At 35.1% G+C, this 18,031-nt stretch overlaps 2 protein-coding genes across 2 annotated transcripts; one reads left to right on the plus strand and one right to left on the minus strand.

The window, feature by feature from the left end:
- The first annotated feature begins 508 nt into the window (after positions 1-508).
- Positions 509-8,012, plus strand: LOC115983997 (sister chromatid cohesion protein SCC4). The gene is made up of 12 exons (XM_031106877.1): positions 509-1,036; positions 1,130-1,271; positions 1,500-1,616; positions 1,822-2,323; positions 2,681-2,719; positions 2,811-2,932; positions 4,535-4,681; positions 4,839-4,928; positions 5,015-5,139; positions 5,831-6,036; positions 7,298-7,422; positions 7,552-8,012. Exons 1-12 carry the CDS (start codon positions 672-674, stop codon positions 7,738-7,740), a joined length of 2,169 nt encoding a protein of 722 aa, XP_030962737.1. The 5' UTR covers positions 509-671; the 3' UTR covers positions 7,741-8,012.
- A 353-nt stretch (positions 8,013-8,365) lies between these two features.
- On the minus strand, positions 8,366-9,849 carry LOC115984008 (NAD(P)H-quinone oxidoreductase subunit N, chloroplastic). The gene is made up of 4 exons (XM_031106885.1): positions 9,320-9,849; positions 9,118-9,234; positions 8,917-9,002; positions 8,366-8,735 (listed from the first exon to the last, which is right to left on the minus strand). Exons 1-4 carry the CDS (start codon positions 9,743-9,745, stop codon positions 8,672-8,674), a joined length of 693 nt encoding a protein of 230 aa, XP_030962745.1. The 5' UTR covers positions 9,746-9,849; the 3' UTR covers positions 8,366-8,671.
- Positions 9,850-18,031: the final 8,182 nt, after the last annotated feature.

Genomic DNA, 18,031 nt, shown 5'->3' on the forward strand with positions numbered 1-18,031 from the left:
TTTAGCTTTTATTCAAAGTTTTTTCAAATCTTACATTTTTTCTTGTTTTTTTTCTCAAAATTTTCAAAGTACAAATATATTTTAGCATACTTCTAACATAAAGTTAAATGTCATATTAACTGTTGCTCATTGAGTAATTGTTAATAAACTATATTAAAAGTTTTCTGACATCATACAAAAATATGAAAAAAAATTTCAACAAAATTAATTGTTTTATCATTTTTCTATAAAATATTTTTAAAATTAGTTCATAAATTAATATCCACGTTCTTTTAACATTTTCCAAAAGTTATCTTGTTCTCTTTTGCCACTAATTAAGGGGGTGTTTGATAGAATAATTTGAAAAATATTGTTTGTAGTTTTTAAAATATTTGTGAAAAAAAGTATGAAAATGTGTGTAATATTGTTAAAAATGTAAAAAAGTGATATTGAGATGGGTACACGTCCTAAGTTTTACTTGTGTAAAATTGAAATAATAATAATAATAATCCAATAATAATCCAATAATCCGTATGTTCAAATTTGAGGAAATGATGGAGAGGGAAGATTAAAGTTTGCAGCTCTAGTTTCTAGTATTTGCAGACTCAACTCAGTTTCACAAAATTCACATAATGATTTCTTTTCCCTCGACAAACAAGCCCTAACCCCCCCTCTACTCCTTTCTTCGAGTCATGGAAGCATTGGCGGAGGGACTTTGGGGACTGGCGGATTTCCACGAGGAGAAAGGCGAGATACACAAAGCGGTGAAGTGTCTCGAAGCCATATGCCAGAGCCACGTGTCGTTCTTCCCCGTCGTCGAAGTCAAGACTCGCCTCCGAATCGCCACGCTTCTCCTCAAGCACTCTCACAACGTCACTCACGCCAAGTCTCACCTCGAGCGCTCCCAGTTGCTCCTCCATTCGATTCCTTCTTGCTTCGATTTGAAGTGCCGAGCCTACAGCTTGCTCAGCCAGTGCTACCATCTCGTCGGAGCTATTCCGCCGCAGAAACAGATTCTCAATAAGGCTCTTCAGCTCACCACTTCTTCTGGCAACGAGTATGTTCAATTTTTTTTCCTTTTTCCTTTTGCAATTTTTTTTGTGAATTGAGGTTCGTTTTTCAATTTTCATATAATCGTTGTGTTTGGTAGGCTTTCGGTGAAATTGTGGTCTTGCAACTTCAATTCACAGCTGGCGAATGCGTTGATTATCGAAGGAGATTATCAGAGTTCAATTGCTGCTTTAGAGAGCGGTTATATCTGTGCGGCTCAAATTTCTTATCCCGAATTGCAGGTTTTGTTCTCTGTCTCCAACTACTTGTATTTTCGATTCTTTCGTGCGTTTGGAACGGTGTTTTGGATTTAAATTCCTCTTTCGATTCTTTAAATTAGGGCATACAGTCGTACATTTTGTACTTAAATTCCTCTTTTATTTCTATGTTTTGTTAGATAGTGCATTTATTCTCTGCTATGATGTGAGATTTTACAATCTGTTGTTGTTTGTTCTATTGCGTGTGTATAGATGTTCTTTGCAACTTCCATACTGCATGTGCACCTCATGCAATGGGACGATGAGAATTTGGTTGAGCAAGCTGTTAATAGATGCGATCAGGTCTGGGAATCGATTGAGCAGAATAGAGTAAGTGTTGTCTTCTTTATTGTTGTATGCTACTCTTTCTAACTTTAACTATGCGGTAATATGATTGAGAATGATTTGGAGAAAGAAAATTTTGGAAATATTTACCATTTCTAATGTTTTCGTTTTATCTCCTATGTTCATTGATTTCCCGTAATGCTAATTCTTGTTTGTATGACTACACTCTTGCCTCCTTGCACCTATAAAGAGACAACAATGCCTTGGTTTACTCTTCTACAATGAGCTGCTGCACGTATTCTACCGATTTCGTGTCTGTGACTACAAGAATGTTTCACAGCATGTAGACAAATTGGACGCTGCTGTGAAGGCTGATATGCAGCAAACACGGGAGATACAGGAGCTGACAAATGAAATAAACACCTTAAATCAAAGTCTCTCCCGTTCTGACCTTCATTACAGGGATAGGTCAGCATTGGCTGAAAAACAAGCTCAGCTTCAAGAGCGGCTTAAAAGTAAGACCAGATTAAGTTCAAGTGGCCAGCATTATCTGGAGCCAGCATATTTTGGAAATGTGAAACGGACATTGGAAGATAAGCTTGAGCTGGCACCATCTCCTATAGATGGAGAGTGGCTACCAAAAAGTGCTGTCTATGCACTAGTTGATCTTATGGTGGTCATTTTTGGACGTCCAAAGGGTCATTCTAAGGAGTGTGGAAAGAGGATACAATCTGGAATGCATATCATCCAAGGTTGGTTTCTTGGACTAAGATGCAGTTCATTGTTCTTCCCTTTGGTCTTAGTTAGTTTATTATAATTTATGAATGCTCTGCATCTCTTTCTTGTTAGAAATTGATTCTCCATTCATACATGGCCCTTCAGTTCAGATCAGGCTCTTATAGTAACTTGATTTCATTATTACCAAAATGAAAAACGTCACATCAGGGTTCGCTTAACTAGCATTCGGTCAATCATTGTAAAACAAGTTCCTAGGCTTTTACCTCTTTGAAAAATTAGTTCTTATACACCTAGTTGATCAGTTGAAATGGTCTTTGTTGCTAGTCAGTTGGAACAATGCTTAGAAATCTGAATAGTTATCTTTCTTGCAGAGGAGCTGGTGAAGCTTGGAATAACTGATGGTGTGAAAGGTGAGCTTTAGCTTTTGATGATGCCTACAACAAAATGGTTTCAGTTCCTCTATGACCCTAAGGTTATGCTTTGTGAAACTTTTTTGTGCAGAGGTGGATTTGCAACACTCTGCCATTTGGATGGCTGGTGTGTATTTAATGCTACTAATGCAGTTCTTTGAAAATAAAGTGGCTGTAGAGCTCACACGGTCTGAATTTGTTGAAGCACAAGAGGTAGGTATTATGCCTTCCTTATTGCCATGTTTGATTTGTCTCCTTTTCTTCTTTGAAAATTTTGCTTTTTTGAGGAAATGGGGTGTTGGAGGGGAATGTCTTACCAACTTTTATCTATATCTCTGTCAATTTTTGGGCTTTCTGTTCAGATGCAAATACACCGTCCGGTATTCATGCTTGAGTTTAACATTAAAATTCTTTATAGCAATATATGAAATGGTATAATTGAATCATTAGGTTAAACCGCATTAATGTGTTCACAAAGTTTCTGTCCTAGTTTTTAATTTTATCTTCATTAAGCCTAATTATTGATTGTATAGTGTTTGACATGGTTTATTCCATATGCTATGTGGATGGTATTAGGGTTCTCTGCATTTGTTTTTGGAATGGAGAGGGACTGCTTCATGATGAAGATTTAGTTTTTCAACTAAAGGTGTAAATAGTGCCATATGATTTAAAATCAGTTATCATTTCTTACTTAACGGAATTAGATTTCAAAAATCTAAATTGTTTATTCCGTATGCTTGAGTGTGCCTCATGCTTTAACCAACACTGGTCTTTGGTCGGTCACTGGATTGGGATTGTGGAGAAAAAAAAATTGAAACCTTCCCTCACAGTGGTAAGGCCTCACCTACCAAGAAGATAGTGAACTCTGACACCACCTCAATACTAGGCCGAGAGAGTGAGCAAAAACAAATCCTTATGTTAATTTTCCCAAATCGATAAATGAAAAACAACATTACAATTACAACAACAAAATGCAAGAAGCAAGACAAAAAACTGCAGGTGGGTGTATAAATCCGAAGAGGGAGCAATTGCATCAAGAATGGGGATGGCCCATTGAACCCACTATCTTTAGGTGAGAGACTCTCCCCAATCAAAAATGAAATTAATAATAAAAAAATATTAATTTATTCCTAGATTTGAGAATAACTTAACATAAAATAAATATAATTTCAGTGAGAATGCATCTGATGTGTGGACAACAATTTAAAAAAACAAAAAAAACAAAACAAAAAACTCTTGTATGGACAGATTTATGGGTGTAGTCTCTAGAGAGGTATTAGAACAGGTTGGGAAAAATTCTCTGCCTTTCTTTCTTTGTAGTAGGGGATGTTTGGAGAATCTGATTTAAGCATGATGTGTGATGTGGAGATCAAACTAATAAGAATTTGTATTCTGATTCCTGATTTGTTTATTTTATTTCTAAGAGGAAAGATGCTTGCGGTCTCCTCACTATAAAAGTCCAATTAGCCCAAGCTTCCCCACATTTTATACCAATAACAAGTATCCAAAGACGATCACCCTCCTCTTGAAAACTCCATAACCACTTACCCATCAAAGCTTAGTTAAAGGTGGGCAACTTCCTCACGCAAAATCCCACCATATGTGAGTAGTGCATGATATGGAATCTCCAACCACTTCATAAATCTTTAGTTGCGTGCAGGCAATTGTTTGGATTGGAAACTTATAGTTTAACTAAACCTGTATGATTTGTTATACTAATAAATTTAGAACTTTGACTTGCTACCAATTTTTATAATGTGCACTATGTATTTTCAGTTCCAAAACAAACCAGTGTAATTTGTTCTCTGTTTGCAGGCTTTGGTGCAGATGAAAAATTGGTATATGCGCTTTCCAACAATTTTACAAGCTTGTGAAAGTATTATCCAGATGCTTAGGGGGCAATATGCCCATTACGTAGGCTGTTATAGTGAAGCAGCTTTTCATTATCTTGAAGGAGCAAAGGTAAACTCTTGAACGTGCAAGTTCGATGCCTTCAATAAAGCTTAAGGCGTGACTGTGTGTGTGGATGTTTATCTTGTTTAGCAAGTGCTTGAAACCGCAGGTGAATCTAATTTAATGAGAAATCCAAATTAAATGTTCACGTGTGTTGTTTGTTCAGCTCACAGAGAGCAAATCAATGCAAGCTATGTGCCAAATATATGCAGCTGTGTCTTACATTTGCATTGGTGATGCTGAATCATCTTCACAGGTGAAATATTTCTTGTAAAGTTTTGCATTTTCACGGTAATTTTTTTTTGCAGTGAATTATATTTTGACACAATATTTTATGAGCAGGCTCTTGATTTGATAGGACCTGTTTACAGAATGATGGAGTCTTTTGTTGGAGTCAGAGAGAAAACGGGTGTTCTTTTTGCCTACGGCCTTTTATTGATGAAACAGCATGATCTACAGGAAGCACGGTAGATGTTTCTACCATTAATTAACCTCTGTCCCCATTATAGTTTATCATTTTGCTTTATATTCAAAATAGTTTTCCTTTGATATTGAGATAAGTCAATTTATTGTGTTTTCCATGGGATTTGAAATGAGCCCAATTCATTTCCTTAAGCAGTTATAATGAGCTTATATCATAATATCAATGGAACCTTTTATACATAAACTTGAGATGGTCCCTATATTTTAATCCCAAAAAAAAAAGGTCTTTCTTAGTCTCTATTTCTGCCACTCTCCCCTTTATACTATCATTGTCCAGACAATCAATTTATGCCTTCAAATGCCATGGAGGACCAAATGGAACAGTCTTCCCCAGAATGAGTCCTTCAATACCCTTGCTGACTATCTTATGACTGTCAGTTTGAACTTGTGGGTAAAAACACAAGCTTCTGGATAAAGAAAGGGTACAGAAAATGAAAACATTAAAAAAGGAACAACTGCAGTTCCTTTGCATGTTGACCACAATTTCTATGCCAAATCCTGGCATCCTCCTTTTTCCCTGTTTTCCATAAATATATTTTCAATCTTCTTGGATCCCTGGAGGTAAGCTAAACACAAATCTATAAAATAAATCTCACTGTTATAGTTCTTTATGTCAACCAACACAGTAATCTACTCTACCTCTCTCTCTGAAATAAGATGACCACTGTAATGCAGAAATCGACTGGCCAAAGGACTGCAGTTGACACACAATCATTTGGGGAATCTTCAACTTGTTTCTCAGTATTTGACTATCCTTGGGAGTTTGGCGCTTGCCCTGCATGACACTGTACAGTCTAGAGAGATCTTGAGATCATCCCTAACATTGGCAAAGAAGCTTTATGATATCCCAACTCAGATTTGGGTGCTTTCTGTTTTGACAGGTATATCCCATTAGCTATAATCTCTCACATTGTTTATGACCACTAAGCTTTCACATTGCAACAAGGATTTTCCCATCATGTAGCATGCACAGGTTAGGACTGATCATTTCTTGGTTTATGGCTGGTATCACTCTTATATGATGTTATTTTATAAGGTATGAAATGAACTACCTGATAGATCACGACAAATCCACATGCTTGTGCATCTTTTTAAAATGGCAACCCTGATGTTGGGTTTCAGAATGATGTGCATGGTGTTAATGTGAGGTAGGATCTTTAGGAATTCAGAACTAAATTTAGGGTTCTTGATGTGATCTTGAAGGTTTCTTGAATAGGGTTTGGTGTTTGAGGGTTTAGGTTGGTTAAGAAATAAAAAATTGGAACTTGAATGAGTTTGATGGTTTTTTGGTGTTAAAACAGTGCATAGAATGAGAAACAAAGAAAAGATAGGTCCTGAGCAACTACTTCTAGGAAAGAGAAGGCAGAAAGAGGAGGCAATCACACCCTCACGACTTAAAATAAGCTGCTGAAATTTTATTATATTTGATCTCTCTATAAATTTTATTGACTACAGTAAAGCCTTTATATAGGTTATTGCTAAACCCTTTCTTAGAAAGATTAGGTCTCTTAAATAACTTATTCCTAGAGAGATTAGGGCTACTAATGACAAAAGAAAAGTACTTAAGAACTTCTAAGCCTAATGGGAAAGGTACTCAAAACATAAATAATTCCCATGAGCCTCTAATATAGCCCATATTCCAGAAATATTGAAACTACTGAAGTACCCTATTTTAGTATAACTTTAGTAAAATTGAGCCAGCAACTTTCTAACCTAAAAGAAACTTAATACTTCATAAAAGAAAAGTAGCATGGGAAAAGTGCCGAGAAGGACCCTTAATCAAAACTAGACCACAATTCTTGAATCTTTTTTGGTAATTAATCTTGTTTTTTGTTGAATCTTTACTGTTTGCATCATATTAGACCAAAGAATTAGAATTATGTTCAGTGTTCTAAGGGAAGGTTAGTGTACTTTTTCCTGTAGTATATTGTTTGTTTTGATTGGCATGGTACCGAATTCATAATTTTGCAGTTTAAATATCCGAGAATTATATTCAGTGTTCTAATTCATCACTCTGCATCTGAAAGTATTTTGCATATCATTAGTACCTGACACAGTTGAGTTGAACTAGAATCTTTGGTTTTGCAAATTTATTTCATTTGACTATCCATTTTCTCTTGTTTCTATATAATGTTCTTGCAGCCTTGTATCAAGAGTTGGGTGAGAGGGGAAATGAAATGGAAAATGTTGAATATCAAAGGAAAAAGGAAGATGAGATGCAAAGGAGACTTGCTGATGCACATTCATCCATTCATCACATTGAACTAGTAAGGGCAATCATCTTACTTTCATGCTTTTAGTATTCTTTAAAGTTTAGCTGACATACATACCAAGGTATCAGATGATTCAGATCAGCAGGTATTTAATGCTTATTTTTCTAATGTAAATATGTGCAGATTGACAAAGTAAAACTTGAAGTTCAGCAATTTCATGAGATTGACATCAAGCGTACAATCGCAGGCCCTTCCATGGGGGTCAATCTCGACATCCCTGAGTCCATTGGTCTGTCTACTCCGTTACCTGCTCCATCATCATCAAAGCTTGTGGATTTAGACTCTAGAAGGCGTGGGAAGAGGAAAATTTAGACACATGACATCCCCCCACCCCTCTCTTCCACTTTTTTTCAAATAGAAGTTCTAATTTTTATTTGTATATGTATTTTTCAAGGGGAAAAGAACAACTAGTAGATTAAATTAAAGGAGATTGACACTAGTTCTTCTACCTATCTACCTATAGATTGTATAGTAGATGGATCCAGCACAATACAACATACTACATTAATAGGAGGGAAGATGTACAGTTATTGATTAGAATGAAGTTCTCTAATTTTATGCTCTCTCAATCTTTTCCCATGGAATATATGGTAACGTAATTAGTTATTTGTGTACGCAAATAATCAATCCTGCAATGATTTTAGATGAGTTTTACTCTGCTATTGCTACCATGTAGACTAACAGGGTTGATGATTGATTATTCAAGAAATGTAGACATATATTTTCGCTGCAACATATCTTGTAATTTAAATTGGTGCTTTTGTGGTAACAACCCATATATTCTTTTTCATGTTTTGGATATGTATCGTTTATTGTGCAATGGAGGTTGTCTACATGGTCAAAATGTCTCACAAAAGTTAAATTTATTATCTTTTAATCTTATGATTAGATTTTCATATAACCTTTCAATATGTGTTATAATTTTTTGCTACGTAAGCAATATTACAAACCCCACAGCCACTTGCGTGTGGCTTATTACTTGCAAAATATCCTTGTTAAAGGAAACAAGAATAACTAGTTGTGTTTGTGTGTAATTTGTATTTCTGACAACATTAGTTCAACAAGAATATAGTACTTGGTAAATAATTTGTGAGGACTCCAGCTTATTTCCTGTACTCAGTTAATATTTTTCTGACTTTGTTTCACCCCTGCAGTACAGCTTTTTAGGCCTTCAGCTGGGAAGATTAGACTAAAGCTCGGCATAGGATAAAGGTATTGACTTCCATTTTGTTGACTTGTGCTATCATGCTCCCTCATTTTCTGTTAGTCCTGCAATTTCTTTGAGTGGCTTCCACACAACCTTTCTCCTGCGCATAGATTAGGAAGTTAACATAATATTCTCTGGTTAAGTGGTATGAAGAATGTAGCAAATACTGTTGCAGAAAGTCAAGAACATAAGTGTTGTTGAGGATAGGCTTTGGTTTAATTTGGCCAAAACACCACCTTTGTACATGCAAACCAAACGACTTATAGGTATGGATAACCTACCAGTTTCCGCACTCGGCAATAACCCTGACTTTAGGCCTTAGGGTGGGAAGCAATGCGAGAAACTGCAATTCTGACTTCGACAGAACCTGTGAATAAAGGTATGCAATGCAGGAAACTATAAGATTTGATTGCATTCTTTGTTGAGCTTCTTGTCAATCATGTTAGTGGTAAGGGAAGACATATCCTTTCACATATGTTTACCTTGGCTTCAATTATCCAGACCACAAGTCCTTTCGCATCAGGAGGCAGTGCAGCTAGCCTATAATCAACCTCTGGTGGGAAATACCATCTTGCAATTGGCTGCTTCCCTACATGGGCCTACAATTTAACAAAGCAAATGTAAAGCTGGTATGTCTTAAAGAACAGAACTGACATTGAGGTTTTGGGCACATAATTTACTCACAGGACAAACAGGATGAACCTTGGTGAGGGTGGTCTCAGGATCTCCAAGGCCTCGAGCAGTGAGGTCGAGAAAATAGTAGCCCTGGTATCTGAGTCGGTTAAGGTAACGTCCCTCATAGCCTCCCTCATGTGGGGTGTAAATTGCAAGGGCTTTGTGCTCTTCCACGTCTGATAGCCATCGGCCTAGATCAGGTTTCACCAAATCCCCTCCTATGAAGTCCCCTATTCCTATACCGCTACATCTCACCATTCCAACCCTTTTGTTTGCGTTATTATATCTCCCTCTCAACCCCATCATCATCATGTTTCTCTTTCCCATAATTGTTGTATCTATCAAGCAGTTGTTTCTTGCCCTTGGTGATTGCTGTTTCTGCTGTGGATTGAGTGAGGCAGGTGCTCCATAATTCAAGCATGCTGTGGCTGCCATTGTCTTGGTTTTGTGTTCTAGTTTCTAACCCAGAGACTAATACTAATAGTGGGGCAGAAAGCTAACCATAACATGAAAATGACAATGGGAATTAGATAAAGGTTATTGCATGCCATATTGGTTCTGAATTGTATGGTTGAGAAAAAGATAAGAAACAGCACTTCATGTATTTTGTGACGTTCAACTTGTGTCTAGGAACAAGTGGATCCTTGTAGCTGTAGGGCCAACCAAGTTCAATTTTCACCGTGAGTTATTGTCACAGCTCAAGGCTCAAGCCAAAGCAAACCGAATTGCCGAAGGATTTTTAGAGGGGAGGGAAAGAGATGGCTGTTCAAATTATTGCTTGAATTAATAAATTGGTAGACAAATTAATTTTTATTAGGGTATTGATCCGAGAACTTTTGTAGCTTAGGATGCACATTTAGAAAGGGTCTACACAATACATGACTTAATAATATATATTAAAGAAAATCTATAAGCAATACAATAGAATTAAATAAAAAATAAAAAAACAAAAATTACATAAAATTATGAACATTAAGTAAGAATAGTGTTTTTATCAAAACCAGAAGTATATTAGATTCTTTAAACAATTTAAACGAAAAATTTTAAAGGATGGGTAACATTAAGGATCTCGAGAACAGTAAACCGGTGGTTCGTGCATGATTTGGCAGTGTATCTTGAAGCAAATAATATCTTCAATATTGTAGCACCATTTGAATTTAATCATTTATTAACTAAAAAGTGTTTTCGTATGGTTGGTTTAAGAAAGGGGCATAGGAATGGATCCCCTTGTCTAATTCTATTTTTTAGTTTTGTTATGGACAACAAAAATTCAAAATAATTTCACATTAACTAATATATAAGGAGAGAGAAGAAAAAAAAATGTTAGAATTAATGAAGTAATAAAGTAGAAAGTATTAACATTTAGTGATGTTTTTTCAACCGTTAGATCTTTTAGAAATTTATAGTTTAAAAATGATGTAACTCTTATGGAGTTACACCAAGTGTAACTTGAACCCCTCTCTCTCTCTCTCTCTTTATATATATATATATATATAAGGAAAAATATATATAATAAATTTTGAAGTTAAATTTTTCAAAAGTCACTCATAATTTTCTTTCAAGTGAGGCTTAGGTTCAGTGTATCCGTTAAAATGGTGACATATGTTCAAAAGTGGACACGTGTTATAATCTCAACAGGTCCAGTGTAATTGGATACTAAACCCAAATCTCACCCTTTTCTTTCAACAATTATGTTGACTTAAAAAGATCCTAAAAATAGTAGAGTAATGTTCAAGACACAATAAAATGTCACAATATTTCACAACTTTCCTAAATTAGCATGCCAATTCACATATGGACCTGCCACAATCTCCAATTAAAATTTTTTAATATGGACACAACAAAAATTCACAATAATTTCACATTAACAAAGTAACATATTAAAAAATTTTAATTGCATTACCGTGAACCGGAACCAGCCACCAGTCTGGTCATCCAAGGCTTCCAAGCATTAGCAGAAAATTTCATATCAAAGAAAGCATAGGACGATCATCAAGTACACAAGCTGTAACTTGCTTGTATAATTTTTGAAACAATTTGTTACTTCAATGAAATCATTGAAAGAACTTATGGAATAGCTAAATAAAGTATCATGGCTGTACAGAATAGAACATGAAAAGAATTTTCGTGTAAAAGCTCGAAACAGAAATTAGAAATTAATTGTAATTCATGTTCATTGTTTTGAAGCATATGCCAATCAAAATTCACTTAAGGGCTCTGGCAATTGAAGTTGCAGCCATTTAATTCATTGAAATAATAGTAAGTATACTTATTCATAGAATAAATCTTCATCACAAAACAAAGAACACACAAAGCTAAGGAATAATCAAATCATGGAACTATCACTTGCTCAATTTCAACTCAAGATCGATTGGTAGGAATAGGTGCTGCCTAGTACAATACTTGCCTCTTTTCTTTTCTATTCAGTTCATGTTTTAACTATCAAAAATGTTGGCTGCTATAGTGTAAGATTCTGGACGAATTGGGCAGCAATAGATTGCAAAATTAGATGGTTGCATGGGCAATTAGGAGGTGGCAGCAAGTGAATTAGGTGTCATATGGTGGGAGCCTTCAAGCATGGGGAAGTAGAAGGTGGTGTGAGGGAAGGCTGATGGTGTCATGATGGGAAGCAAGAGATGTCGTGGCTGCACACTTCAAATTTTATTTGCGAAGTGGTCCTTAATTTATTTGCTTAATTGTAACAAGTCCCGACTTATTAAAATTTTATGCAATGGCACCCTTATTTCATGGGCAGCGTTACATTAAGGCCAGGGGTTTCAAATGAACCCCCTAGCCTGGCCCAATCAAAATTTTTATATATAAATTTTTTTAATTTTTTTCATTTTGCCCCCTAAAATAAAAATTTAAACACCCTAATCTTAAATTTTGTTTGAACCCCATTGAAATAAGCTTGAAACTTGAATATGATCATCTTAATTTTCACAATATTTTTATAATAATATGAGGCAAGTTGTAACTGCTTTTTATTTGGACCCACAACTAATAATATATATTTTTTTTCCTTTAACAATTGGTCACTTAGATTTTGTTGTGGAATTTTTTTGAAAGTATTGTGTCAGTTCCAAAAATTTTGCTTATGCATTAAAAAAAAAATATGAATATTCTTTCTAGGATTCTAGCTTACTTTGCAGTTGATAACGAAATGAAGTTGTTTTTCCTTGCACTTTTCTTCCTCATTAACAAAAAAATTACATCACTGTGTTGAGGTCTAAAAAAAAAGGGTCATAATAAAATAAGCCCAAGACAGAAGAACAAGTCAAGCCCAAAAGGAAAAATTCAGGCTAAGCCCAAAGCAATAGAAACGGAAGACCCATGGGGGAATAAAAGAAAGGCCCAGAGGATCCTGAAGCCCAGAAAAGAAAGAAGCATCCAAAAAAGAGACCACGGCAAAATATAAAGAAGCAAGGATCCTCAGGAACAATCAATAGGCATGGATCCCTTCAGGCACAAAGAAAAAGGAAGACTGGGACAGATCGATAGAAAGAAGGCAGAAGAAGAAAACAAGAAACAAAAGCAAAAAACGCGAGCGACCTCTCATGGCACAGACAGAAAAGGGCTCGGGGAACTAGGACAGGGAAAAAGAATGATAAACAAACGACTTTCAAAAATGGCAGAACAGGATTCCGCCCAAATAGGAAAGAAAGGGAAAAGAGGAAGACGCCAGAAATGGGGATGCCGAGAAGGGCATACCTCAGCACGTCCCGAAGAGGATGGCTAACCAGAAGCTTTCGAAAGAATCAGAACCAAGAGAAGGAAAGAATGAGAGAAAACGGAAAAGGGACTTACCGAGACGATGGGGACAGGACCATGCTCTGTTTGCAAAAGAACAAAACAGGGGAACCAACGGTTCCCCAGGAAGCCCAGAAAACTCCATTATAAAAGGAGGGGATGGGTTGTGAAGAATGCAGCGAGAAAAAAAGAAAGAAACACAAGAAAGAAGAAATTCTCTAGGAAAAACTATCAGAAAAATCTGTGCAGAAAGAAAAATACAAAGGGAAAAACAAATATTGCTTCCCGGTATCCTGTAAAGGCCACTATTGCACATACTCGGATTCAACGAGAATCAAACTTTGCAAGTTTTGAAGGCTGAAATAGCCATTCAAGACTGCAATTTTTGAGCTTGATTGGACCTTGTATCACGTCCTAGTGAGCTTTCTGTAATCAAACAGATAATGTATTAATGAAACACTGCTTCATAATTCCCAGGATCCCCACAGCACTATTTCTTTTTATCGTTTTGCTAATCCTGCTTTCTTTCCTTCCGAACTTACGTTGTTAATTTTTGGCACTCTTCGATATCCTTGTTTGTCATTTGTCTTTATATTGTCAGGAGTATTCTCTGCATTCACTTGATTCTTAAACAGCTCGTTAGCTGCGGTGAGTCAAGACCCGGTCCACCAAATCCCCCCTTTTTCATTCAGGCCCAGGATCCTTGGGCCTGAGTGTCACGAAAAAGGCACTCTCACACACTGTTACAACTAACAAATCTGCACAAATTTGTATCTTTATCTGTAATTTTTTCCTAGTTCTCTCTATCTCGCTTTCTCCCTTTTATTTTTTTCTTAGTTTTTCTTTCTATCTCCAATTCCAAGAGAGTGACTATATCTATGTGTACAATTAAGAAGTCATCCACTTAAAAAGCAAAAACTTATATCAATTACTATTTTTTTTCTTAGTTTCACATTTACTCCTAATCCTACGAAGTGTGTTACTAGTCTTCTCCTTCTTTATCATATATTTTTATATAATTGATATTACATATAAATATAATAAGTAATTATTAATTTGACAAAAATGTATGATTAGTAATTTAATTATATTAGTTTATGCATTCAATAGTTGTTGTCTTACCTATTTTATAACGGTTTTAGACTATTGTATAATATAGTTGTATTGTATACTAAATTATATTTAGAATATTATTTTAGATTATCTATATATATATATAAAACCGAAGCTTTTGAAGCTTCTACAATTTTCCACGTAAGCACGACATTAAAAAATAAAAATAAAACATAAAACAATAAAACCAAAACCAAAAAAAAAAAAGTCATAAACCCATTCCCTACCCGACTCTGATTTTCACGCTTTCCCTTTCACGAAAACTCTACCATTACCTTCTTCCCAGCTCCTCCTCAATCACACCCATGGCAAGCCAATCAGACCCACGGCAATTCAACACCCAACCCATCTAGCCTACCTTTCCCGATCCTCTGCCTCTCCCTTTCCACGGCAAAACCCAACAGACACCTTCAACAAGGGTTACCAGAGATACACATATATATTTACAATTGAGAAAGGCTTAAGACAATTTGGTTTTCCTTTGAAGGAAACAAAGAAAAAAAAAGTGGGTATGATAAAGAAAGGATCTAGGAAGATTATCTTTTTGAGATTTGGCTAAGAATCCACAAAAAACAGAGATACTCAACCAACGACAAGCGGCTAATAACTGGCTGTGAGTAGTAGGGGTGTGCAAAACTTCACCGGAACCGACCCAACTGACCGCCGCTGACGACACCGTCCCGACTGTTGCGCCGACCGAATGAGCCGAGGCCGGCATTCGGACTTCGTCCTCCATTCCGATGCCGGTGCGGTGAAATCACCGGATTGACAAATCCGAAACCGAGCTCTGTGGTTCTGTTTTTTTTTTTTTTAATGAAGCTGATAAACGACATCGTATGTATGGGTGTTATTAAAAAAAAAAAAAAAGAAGCAAAACGGTGCGTTTTATGCTAGGTTTTTAGATTCTCAGGGGTATATAAGTTCGTATGTTTCTCTCAGTATCTTTTAACTCTATCTCTCGCTCTCGCCTCTCTACTCAAGTCTCGCCTGACGCAGAACACCGGTAAGCCGTAAGCTTCTTCGTGTTTTCAGTTTTGTAGTTTCTCTTCGTGTTTTACTGTTTTTTTCATTTTCATTTGTTTGGGAAAGCTGAAAGCAAGAATGATTTTATTGCCATTGCTGTGTGACTGTGTGACTGTGTCTCTCAAAGCAAAGCTTGTGTGAGTGTGACTGTGTCTGTATTGTGTCTTTCTATTTTGTGGGGGGTCCAAGTTGGACTAATGTGAGCTGCTTACACTTCGATATATGTAAGGTTGGATGGATGTAAGCAGCCTGAAAGTTTTATCATTCACGAAGCTGGATACACAGTGTAATCATGTCCAACTCCAAGTAATATAATATAATATTAATATTATATATATATATATATATATATATATTATATATAATACACAGTGTAAGGTTGGCTGCTACACGAAGCTGGATACACAGTATATTCATGTCCAACTCCAAGTAATATAATATAATATTATATATTATATATAATACAGTAATACACTGTAAGGTTGGCTGTTTGAGAGTTTGTAGCATTATATATTATACACGGATGCTTATATATATAATAATATAATATAAACTATTAAGGTTGGCTTGGCTGTTTGGATCATTATGTGATCATTATGAAATGAAAAAATACATTATTTGGCATAGGTTTCTTGAACAGGTTGATATATTGATGTTGGGCTTGCTTCTTTTGTTTTTGTATGGAAACTGAGTTATGATTTATTTTTTACCCCAGCCTATTTTGTATTCTAGAGTTGATTGAATTGTAGTTTTTTACAGACACTTAGATAATCAATTTGAATATATGTTTTTAAATATAATGAATGCATTGAATATTTAGTGGAAGACATGAAATAAATGAAATTGAAAAATAACAACATGCTACTAGAGAATCGATGTTGAATTCCAATAGCTAATGTCACATCATTTGAAAAAAAATTGGTAGCTTTCCCGTGCATCGCACGGGTTAGCGACTAGTTATATATAATATGGAAGTTGTATCTATATAAAAAAAAAATATTAATCATTTAATTTTTTACTCGCCCCTCATGACAAATGACAAATTCCTAGCTCTGCCATTGCTGACCCCCCTAGAAAAAAATTCTAGACCTGCCACTACCTTATTTGCCTTCCACATAATTTAAGTGTCCTCTTTTATTTCTAAATTTCCATTTACTTTAAAAAAAAAAATACTTGATTATCGTTAATGAAATGATATAGACATACTTAATCATTAGGGCTAGAGGTGCGGGATATCACAAAACGCAAATGGCCAAACTTATTTAGTTTTGTAGCACTTTTTTGTGAACTTGAGTTTAACTCGAGTTTTACAAACTTGAATTCCAAAAAAATGCTACATAACCAAATAAGTTTGATCGGATGCGTTTCTCTTAAATTTTTCCTAAAATTATGCTATTTGGCAAAAAAAGATATTAATGTGGAAGAGGAGATTTGAATCTTGGATATTATGAAAATGTCAGTGCCACTAATTTAGCTATTAAGGATCTGTTTGGGAACATCTTATTTAGTTGAAACTGAAAACTTTTTACAAAAAATATTATAGATAAAAGTAAAAGCTAGCTGAAATAGTATAGTGAGATCCATAAATAGTACCAAAAGTGCAATAAGGTCCATGAATAGTAGCAAAAATAAGTTGAATGGTAAAATAAGCTAACTTTAAACTCTAATCCCAAACGCAACCTAAGGCTCCTGATATGGTGAATTAGGTGTCATATGGTGGAAGCCTTCAAGCATGCGGAAGTAGGAGGTGGTGTGAGGGAAGGCTGATGGTGTCATGATGGGAAGCAAGAGGTTTCATGGCTGGGCACTTCAAATTTTATTTGCAAAGTGGTCCTTAATTTTTCTGCCTAATTGTATCGAGTCTCGACTCATTAAAATTTTATGCAATGGCACCCTTATTTGCCTTTCACATAATTTAAGTGTCTTCTTTTATTTCTAAACTTCCATTTACTTAAGAAAAATACTTTATTATCATTAATGAAATGATATAGACATACTTAATCATTAGGGTTAGAGGTGTGGGATATCACAAAACGCATGCGACCAAACTTACTTAATCATGTAGCACTTTTTTGGGAACTTGAGTTTAACTCGAGTTTGACAAACTGAAGTTCCAAAAAAGTGCTACATAACCAAATAAGTTTGACGTGTTTCTCTTAAATTTTTCCTAAAATTATGCTATTTGGCAAAAAAAAAAAATGATATTAATTAGCTAAGGAACAATTGAGTTGGATTTTTATTTTTGATAATTAGATAGTTATAATGTGGAAGAGGAGATTTGAATCTTGGATGTTATAAAAATGCCGGTGCCGCTAATTGAGCTACTAAGGCTCTTGATATTGAGTTTTTTTTTTTAATTGAGGTGACAAGCTCTTATTAGACTAGATGGATCACATTATACAAACTAGCTTGTAACCCCATGCATATGCATGGATACACTTAAAGATATATAATAAGATGCATAATATAATTCCTATATATATATAATTTAAATACTATTGATAGTCATTTTTATATTTTGTTAAATCTTTAAAAAAAATTTAAAAGGATATTATTAGGTATAAAATATAAATTGTTCATTTAAAAAAAAAAATTGTGAAGCACTTTTTTTTTTTTTTTAACGATTCATTTATTCTAAACTCTTTGATTTTTGTACTTAATAACTCATTTTGATGAATATTTATGATGTGATCTCACATTTGATTCTAAAATTAAGAAATAAAACTCTTTTAGAATAAATAATTTAGGACACATGGTGCAAAATTAGAACTCTAATTTGGAATTCTAATTTGAGTTTCTCTCAGTTTCACCTATTATTATATATATAGATTGTAT

This window comes from Quercus lobata, chromosome 1, assembly GCF_001633185.2.
Source record: "Quercus lobata isolate SW786 chromosome 1, ValleyOak3.0 Primary Assembly, whole genome shotgun sequence".
In the NCBI taxonomy this organism is placed as follows: Eukaryota; Viridiplantae; Streptophyta; class Magnoliopsida; order Fagales; family Fagaceae; genus Quercus; species Quercus lobata.

Coding starts and splice junctions, on each gene's coding strand:
- LOC115984008 (XM_031106885.1), bottom strand. CDS start 9,745: ATGGCAGCCACAGCATGCTTGAATTATGGAGCACCTGCCTCACTCAAT. Junction 9,003..9,117: donor TCTGGATAATTGAAGCCAAG/GTAAACATATGT, acceptor CTTTATTCACAG/GTTCTGTCGAAGTCAGAATT. Junction 8,736..8,916: donor ATTGCCGAGTGCGGAAACTG/GTAGGTTATCCA, acceptor ATCTATGCGCAG/GAGAAAGGTTGTGTGGAAGC.
- LOC115983997 (XM_031106877.1), top strand. CDS start 672: ATGGAAGCATTGGCGGAGGGACTTTGGGGACTGGCGGATTTCCACGAG. Junction 1,272..1,499: donor TTTCTTATCCCGAATTGCAG/GTTTTGTTCTCT, acceptor GCGTGTGTATAG/ATGTTCTTTGCAACTTCCAT. Junction 7,423..7,551: donor CCATTCATCACATTGAACTA/GTAAGGGCAATC, acceptor AAATATGTGCAG/ATTGACAAAGTAAAACTTGA.